At 45.1% G+C, this 9,049-nt stretch overlaps 1 protein-coding gene across 5 annotated transcripts in view; it reads right to left on the reverse strand.

Moving 5' to 3' along the window:
- Positions 1–9,008, reverse strand: part of APTX (aprataxin) — a 37,443-nt gene extending 28,435 nt beyond the window's left edge. Inside the window, exons 1-5 of one of the 5 annotated variants that reach the window (XM_077817954.1) lie at positions 8,883–8,947; positions 6,874–7,006; positions 4,467–4,565; positions 2,749–2,885; positions 411–457 (exon numbers count right to left, since the gene is read on the reverse strand). In XM_077817954.1, the coding sequence (XP_077674080.1) occupies positions 411–457; positions 2,749–2,878 (177 nt within the window). In that variant the 5' untranslated portion in view covers positions 2,879–2,885; positions 4,467–4,565; positions 6,874–7,006; positions 8,883–8,947. Of the gene's footprint in view, positions 1–410; positions 458–2,748; positions 2,886–4,466; positions 4,566–6,178; positions 6,307–6,873; positions 7,007–8,882 lie in introns of all 5 variants that reach the window. The other 4 variants (XM_077817953.1, XM_077817952.1, XM_077817956.1 and 1 more) reach the window with 4 other exon arrangements.
- Between the last annotated feature and the right edge of the window lie 41 nt (positions 9,009–9,049).

A 9,049-nucleotide genomic window follows, 5' to 3' on the forward strand; every position in this document is an offset into this window, starting at 1 on the left:
GCTAGGTTGATGGAAGCAGTCTTCTGTTGACCCCGCTGCATCTATACCAGCAGTTAGGCTGGCATAGCTACAGCGCTCAGGGGTGTGAATTCTTCACACCCCAAGCGAGGTAGGCACAACCACCTAAATGTTAAGTCTGGACCAGCCATAAATCTTAGCCATCTTCCAGGATGTTACCCGGTGCAGGGAAGAGGAGTGAAACAGTCCTCCCACTGCAGCATACAGAAGATGTATTACATCATTAGCTCATCCACTAAACTCCCTGATTGACCCCTTCTCCAGTGTCTGGACATTTTAGATTGCAAGCTCTGTGATGGGATTGTGTCATCTGCCATGTTTTGTAAAGCAAAAAGCACAATGACAACCCTCAGTAAATAAAAGTAATACTGGACATCCATAAACGAACATACCTGTTTGATCTTGACATACCCTTTATTACAGTCTGCTTTTAGCTGCACTGAAAAGAAAAAACAAAAGCATCAGAGAATTACTTAAACATAGGAGTAAACTGGCACAGCTCTACTGAAGCCAAATTCAGCTGGGGATCTGGCCCACAATGTATGTTCCTTTTGTAGTAGTAAATACCCATTCTTTTCATGGTTTGTGTGTATAAAAAGATCTTCTGTACTTTCCACAGTATGCATCCGATGATGTGAGCTGCAGCTAAGGTGCCACAAGTACTCCTTTTCTTTTTGCGAATACAGACTAACACGGCTGTTACTCTGAAACCTTCTTTAAAAAATCTGCAGCTAGCACCACTTGGTATTTTATAGTTGTACCAGGGGATATGATACAAAGGAAACTAGGACCAAATCATATCCTTGCTACAGAACCTTTTACAGAGTTCTATAGAATTTAACAGAGACTGCTACCCTTGCTACAAAATGCATCCAGTTACTTTTCAATTTATGAAATACACCTACTGGCACTTCTAGGAACATGAACAATATATAAAAATCAAATTAACTGGAAACTGGAGAGAATGTCAGACTCAAAACACTCTCCACCATTTATCAGTTCTATATGAATTTACAGGTTTTCAACAGACTAGGTATAAGACTGTTTTATAAAAGGTCAATTTCTACTTCTCCTGGTGACAGAAAGGCCACGTTCCCTCATGCCTGTCAGATTACAGAGCCCTTTGCAAGCTCCTATAATGAGAACAGAATAGCTAGAATCGATAATCAGCTCTACACTATTCCTACCTACATGCCTCCAACTTTCATCCAGACCACACCACACGATCCATTGTCTACAGCCAAGCTCTACGATACAACCCCATTTGCTCCAATCCCTCAGACAGAGACAAACACCTACAAGATCTCTATCAAGCATTCTTACAACTACAATACCCACCTGCTGAAGTGAAGAAACAGACTGACAGAGCCAGAAGAGTACCTCGAAGTCGCCTACTATAGGACAGGCCCAAGAAAGAAAATAACAGAACGCCACTAGCCATCACCTTCAGCCCCCAAATAAAACCTCTCCAATGCATCATCAATGATCTACAACCTATCCTGAAGGACGACTCATCACTCTCACAGATCTTGGGAGACAGGCCAGTCCTCACTTACAGACAGCCCCACAACCTGAAGCAAATACTCACCAGCAACCACACACCACACAACAGAACCACTAACCCAGGAACCTATCCTTGCAACAAAGCCCATTGCCAACTGTGTCCACATATCTATTCAGGGGACAGCATCATAGGGCCTAATCACATCAGCCACACTATCAGAGGCTCGTTCACCTGCACATCTACCAATGTGATATATGCCATCATGTGCCAGCAATGCCCCTCTGCCATGTACATTGGTCAAACCGGACAGTCTCTAAAAGAATAAATGGACACATCAGACGTCAAGAATTATAACATTCAAAAACCAGTCAGAGAACACTTCAATCTCTTTGGTCACTCGATTGCAGACCTAAAAGTTACAATTCTTCAAGAAAAAAACTTCAGAAACAGACTCCAACGAGAGACTGCTGAATTGGAATTAACTTAGGCTTGAATAGAGACTGGCAGTGGATGGGTCATTACACAAAGTAAAACTATTTCCCCATATTTATTCCCCCACCCCCACTGTTCCTCAGATGTTCTTGTCAACTGCTGGAAATGGCCCACCTTGATTATCACTACAAAAGGCTTCCCCCCCATCCCACTCCCCCGCTCTCCTGCTGGTAATAGCTCACCTTAAAGTGATCACTCTCATTACAGTGCGTATGGTAACACCCATTGTTTCATGTTCTCTATGTATATAAATCTCCCCACTGTATTTTCCACTGCATGCATCCGATGAAGTGAGCTGTAGCTCACGAAAGCTTATGCTCAAATAAATTTGTTAGTCTCTAAGGTGCCACAAGTCCTCCTTGTCTTTCAGCTCTACCTAGAGAGCAGAGATCTTCTGTGGCTAAAAGACCCACTGGATTGGAGCCCCATGACTGATGATTACACAGCTTGCCGGAGAGACTCCTGCTTTGATTTTCAGAGCAAAACTGTAGTTCCCACCTGAACTGCCCATCCCTTAAATACCCAATCACTGCCAGCTGGGCTTTAGAGTTTACAGCCTATCAGAGCAATGTAATCAAACAGAAGAACAATGAAACAGAAATGAATCTCACAATCTGACATGACACCATCACAGAATTTCTATACCTGTACCTCACAGGTTTCTTACACTTTTTTTGGAATCACTGGGTTGTCATCAATCCAGCAGTTGCATGTAAACTGAAGTTATAACTTACCCTGTTGCCGTGAACACTTCTTGTCTGTGATCTCCGTCTCTGGGCCACGCCCTATCACTACTGTTTTTAAGTGTGGCAGTTTGATTCGCTGACAGCATTTATCTTTCCTCACTAGCCAGCACACCTGCATTATTGCACTGTGGAAAAAAACAAAAGGAGATTGTCTGACAGACAGGATCACATTCAGATAGGGATTATGATCCAGTACCTGGAGTACAGGACTGGGAATCAGAAGTTCTTGGTTCTACTGCCAGTCCACTAATTGGAAGTATGAACTTGGCTAATTTGCTTAACATTGCTGTGACTCATTATCTTCCTCTACAAAATGGGAATAACAACAACCTGTAGCACAGAGACGTTTCAAGGGTTTACTTAATGTCTGTGTAATGCTTTGATAATATCTCCCCCGAAAGCTGCTGAAATGCAAAGTATTCATTATTATACACACACAAGTTTATATTATTCAATATACATTTGTTTATCATGTTGAGGGCTGCACATATTTAAAACCAGGATTTCCCCAATCAGTTGATACAGCACTAGGCTGCCTATACATATATCTCCTACTATTGCTTTTATAGAACATCTCATTCATTTTTAGATTTACCACTGTGGCCATTCCTGTAAACTCCAATATCAAGTTTTATTCATTAGGATTTTACTACACTGTGTATATATCTTCCCTTCTAGGCAATTTCCCCCACTTTAAATAACTGAGTTATCATCTACTTTGTATTCTTTAATAGTTAACCTACCAACTGGATGGGATTTAGCTCATCACATTTAAGTGAAAAGAGGATTCTTCCCCCCAGGATAAGCTGCGTAAGCAGGTCCATCCACCTATTTAGTATTTTGGTTGCAAGTTTCTCCAATCCACAATACTTAACGACTTGTCTAATTCCAGAATGTGTCCATACGTATCTGCTGCTGCACTGGTAGTTTGTTCCACACATTAATCACACCAGCAGCCCATCTAACTCAGGAATTCCATCTCCAGCAATGACCATCAGTACAGGTGTTTCATAGGAAGGCACAAGAAGCCCCACATTAAGAAGTTAAGGGATAACCTACCCCACCAAAGTGCTCTTCTAACCCCACAATAGCTAAAGATTGGCTTTGGCCCTGTCTACAAGGGAAAGTTTTCTCAGTATAAAAAAGTGTGAATTAAAATTAAAATTAAAAAATGTAAATTAAATTTAAATTAAACAGACATATTGCTGCAACCTACAGCGTGGACACACTTATTCCAGAATAAAAGAGAATTTTTCAGGTTTAGCTTATAACAACTGGGGAACAAAGCCACTCTGGGGCCAGGTCTACACTACGGAGTTTTGTTGGCACCCCCGTTTCGACATAGCTAAACCGACCAAGAAAAAACAAAACAAAAAACACACAATACACATGAAGCAGCAGCTATACTGGCAAAACAGCCCTTTTGCTGATATAACCTGTGTCATTCTTAGAAGCAGTTTACTATACTAACAAAAGATCTCCCTATGCCAACGTAAGCTGCATCTCCACTAGGGACCACGACAGGAGACTGGGAATTCCTGGGTTCTATTCCCACTAAATCAGGGGTTCTCAACCTTTTCATTTCTGAGAACATAGGACTGCAAGTGACCTTCTGAGTCCCTGGATCCAGTCCTCTGCAATCGCAAGCAACCCTGTAATATAATCCTATTTACAAAGTTATCAAGCTCCCTCTTAAAATTACTTACATTATTTGCCCCCACTACTATTGGGAGCATGTCCCAGATAGTTAGAAACCTTTTTCTAATTATCCAGACATCATGATGTACTTCATGATACTTCAGGGTCTATACTGAGTAAAGACAAAAATTTTCATGAATAAAAATGAACTCAAGTATTATAGAAAATTGTTCTCTCTTGCATAACTGCAACAGACTCCCCAAATTAGCAGTCAGCATAGACTGACTAACTGCAGACTTGTGATCAAATCTCTATTCTATATTATATCTGGAAAATACGTTTTAGCCAAACACAAGTTATTGCATTTAATACAGAGGAAACCGGGTAAAATTTAAGGACCTGTGATATATAGGAGGTCAGATTAGATGACCGAATAGTTTATTAAGGCAAAACATTTCTCATGTGTAGGAAGGTAATAGCTCAAAAATCTTCATCAGCTTCAGTTTTAAAATGACTGAGACAAGGAAGACCTTGCTAGCTGATGGTGCACTAGAACAGCATTTCTCAAACTGCGGTCCGCAGACCCCCAGGGGTCTGTGGCCCCGCTGATCAACTCCTCCCTCTCCCTCCTAGTGCCTCCTTCATGCCGGGGGACCCCGGCAGGAAGGAGACGCTGGGAAGGAGGGGGAGGAGCAGATACTGTCCACACCGCTCCCGGAAGCAGCTAGCACATCCCTGTGGCCAGGGGCAGAGGGTCTCCGTATGCTGCCCCTGGCCCGACTGCCGACTCCACAGCCCCTACTGGCCAGGAACTGCAGCCAATGGGAGCTGCAGGTAGAGCAGGGTGGCCTCCTGCCTAGGAGTTGCTGCCAGAGATGTGCCTGTTGCTTTTGGGAGCCCCAGGAGGTAACCACTGCCCCTCTCACCCTGTCCCACACCCCTACCCAGAGCCCGCACCTCTGACCCCCTCCCACACCCCACCCTCCTGCCCCAGCCCTGAACACCCTCCAGCACCCAAACTGCCAGCCCAGAGCCCGCACCCCCTCCCACACCAAACTCCCAGCCCAGAGGCCGAACCTCATCCCGCACCCAAATTCCCTCCCAGATCCCGTACCCCCTCCTGCACCTCAACCCCCTGCCCCAACCTGGTGAAAGTGAGTGAGGGTGGGGGAGAGCGAGTGACAGAGAAAGGGTGATGGAGCGAGCAGGGGGCATGGCCTCAGGAAGGGGGCAGGACAGGGGCTAAGCTGAGGGGCTTGGGAGTCCCTGAAAATTTTTAAATCAAAATGGGGGTCCCCGGGTTGCTAAAGTTTGAGAACCGCTGCGCTAGAAGAATGTCTATTCCAATAGCTTTCAACCTATAAGGAAGGTACATAACATGCAGCACTGCTGTCAGAGATATAAAACTGGAAGAGAGATCAGCACAGTGCTGAGTAATACTTTGTTTGTACAGCTCATCTGGTGACATACAAAGCAGATCACTGTTAGTTTTAATCATTTACTATTGCATTTTACAAAATAGAGTAAAGGTCTTAATTCAGCGTGCTCTACTCATGCAGAACTTTGATTAACATCAATTGGAATTTCATTCGGGTAACAAGCATGAAAGAAGGGCTCTGTTCAGCCCCATGATATGCTGACTAGACCAAAGAGTTGGGGCAGAGAGAAGTTATGTTAGTTTATATTTTACAGCAGTAGGTGATATTTCTACTCTCTCTATTACCTATTTATCATACTGACAGGGATGGAGGGGGGGCTGCAAAAGTTAAGGGATCAGTACCTCCTCACTGGGTATCACTTCAAGTGGGGTATGTGGACAACACCCAGTCTGCCTGATTCAGAGTCAGTGGCTATCTCCATGTAAAATCCGAGGGGAAACAAGGCACTGTAGTTTTCATCTCGATGTAGCTAATTGAAGTAAACCGGGGTGGGGTGGGGAGGAGAGAAAAGAGGGGTGTTAATAAGGTTGCCCTCAACACTAGCTACGTTGAGAAAAAGCTACCTGTGCTTTGTCTCTACTAGGATTGTACAGTGAGAAAACTATCTCAATGTGAAAACACTTTCATAGACTCATAGCATCTAAGGCCATAAATGACATTTAGTCTGACCTCCTGTATAGCATAGGCTATTAAATTTCACCCTGTTGCTGCAGTCTTGAGACCATTAACTTGTGTTTGGCTAACGCATATCTTCCAGAAAGACATCCACAATCTTGATCTGCAGACATCGAGAGAGGGAGAATTCACCATTTCCATTGGTGGTTTGTTCCAATAGTTAAACACCCTCATTCACTGAAATGTGTGTCTTAAAACTAATTTTAATTAGTCAGGTGTCAGCTTCCTGCCTCTCTCTGCTAGATTAGAGTCCTTTATTACCTGGTATTTTCTCCCCATTAAGGTACTTATACACTAATAAAGTCACCTTTCTATCTTCTTATAATTAAATTAAAGAGCCTGAGCTCTTTATGTCTCTCACCATAAGACATTTTCTCCAGACCTCAAAGCTTTTTTTCTGGCTTTTTTCTGCACCCTCTCCAGTTTTTCAGCATCCTTTTTAAAATGTGGACACCAGACCTGGATGCAGTATTCCAGTATTGGTCTCACCAGTGCTGTATACAGAAGTAAAAATGACTTCCTTACTCCTATTCACTATTCCCAACATCACACGGAGATCTCACATTCAGTTGCTTGTCTACTATATAGCCCCTACTTCCTTTTCCAAAAAATTGCTTTCCAGGAATATAGGTCCCCATTCTATAGGGATGACAGGTATTCTTTGATCCTAGATGTATACCTTTGCATCTGGCTGCATTAAAACGTGTTTTGTTTGAATGGGCCCAGCTTACCCAGTGAGCCAGATGGCTCTGTATGACAGGCCTGCCCTTATAATTATTTACTACTTTGCCAATTTTTGTGTCATCTGCATATTTTATCAGTATTGATTTTATATTTATTTCCAGATTAATACTGAAAGTATTGAATGGCATTGGGCCTAGCATTGATCCCTAAGAACCCCACTTCTTTTAGCAGTGAAGATGTAACTAACATGAGTGCAATGGGTCACTTGTAATGTTAATGGTATTTTCTCTCACACAGAACAGGGCAGCAGCATCAGGGCTCCTTCCAAGTTATACTGTTGTAGTTATACTGGTAAAACCCACCGGGGGACACACTTACAGGAACAACTTTTTTGGTTTAACTTATTAAATTTAAGCTAAACTCAAAAAAACCAGAATGATACTGTCCAAACAGTGGGAAAGGTTATAACAGGATAACTGTTTATATCAGGTTTCAGAGTAACAGCCATGTTAGTCTGTATTCGCAAAAAGAAAAGGAGTACTTGTGGCACCTCAGAGACTAACCAATTTATTTGAGCATAAGCTTTCGTGAGCTCCGATGAAGTGAGCTGTAGCTCACGAAAGCTTATGCTCAAATAATCTGGTTAGTCTCTAAGGTGCCACAAGTCCTCCTTTTCTTTTTGTTTATATCAGTTTAAATTCACACCTCAACTTACACTGCTATAGCTTGCCAATGTAAGCAATTTAGAGCATTTCTTTTTAAAACAGACCTCGGGCTTGTCCACACTGGAACTTTACAGCACTGCTGTAAAGACACCCCCCTGAGCACTGTAAGTAAGTGCCAGTGTACACCGGGCTCCCAGTGCTGGTAGCTATTCCCCTCATGGAGGTGGTTTTGTGCTGCAACTACACAGCCACTTAAAGCACTTCCGCAGCAGCACTTTAACCTTGCTAGTGAAGACGTGCCCTTAGTGACGCAGTTAAACTAGTGCAAACCTCTGCTTGGACACTTGAAACTCGGTTTAGATTAAACCTGTTCCTATTCAGCTTAACCTAAACGACAGAACCACACAGAAGAAATTGGTAGAACTGTCCCATATGGTCAAGGCCTCAGAATCAGGCAGCTGTGTACAGGCCAGGCCTCAATCACAGCACATTACACATCCACCTTGGACTAAAACAGAACCAGTCCCTCCTCACATACCCCACCCCTCTCGCGAGCCGTCCCTCTCCTCACCCTCTTCACCCCTCCCATCCCCCCCAGCCTCCCCTCTCCTCCCTCCTCATCCCCCACTTCACCCCTCCCCCATCCCCCCCTCTCCTCACCTCCCCCCACCCTCCCCTCCCTCCTCACCTCCCCAGCCCCCCCTCTCCTCCCCCACTTCACCCTTCCCACCCCCCCTCCTCACCTCCCCAGCCCCCCCTCTCCTCCCCCACTTCACCCTTCCCATCCCCCCCCCAGCTCTCCCTCCTCACCTCCCCCACTTCACCCCTCCCGCCCCCCCCACCCCGTCACCCCTCTCCTCACCCCCCCTCCACTAGACCTAGACCTAGGCCTAGGCCTGGCCCCAGCCCCCTCTTCACACGGCCCCGATCCTCCTCCTTCTCACCCTCCAGCCCCCACCCCGGTTACAAACCTCCCCCCACCCTCCCCTCAACGCCCGCCAGGGCAGAGCCAGCCAGTCACCCTCTCGTTGCCATCGTCAGGCGCCGGCGCGTGCCTCGCACGGCATGCTGGGAGCTGTAGTCTCGCGGGCCGGCCCCGGAGGGACGAGGAGAGGTCACGGGCTGCGATTGGCTCGCGTCTCCTCTCTCCGCCCCCGCGTTCCTTTCCCGTCGGTGATTCGTCCTGGC

The sequence above is a fragment of the Eretmochelys imbricata genome, chromosome 5, assembly GCF_965152235.1.
Source record: "Eretmochelys imbricata isolate rEreImb1 chromosome 5, rEreImb1.hap1, whole genome shotgun sequence".
NCBI lineage: Eukaryota > Metazoa > Chordata > Testudines > Cheloniidae > Eretmochelys > Eretmochelys imbricata.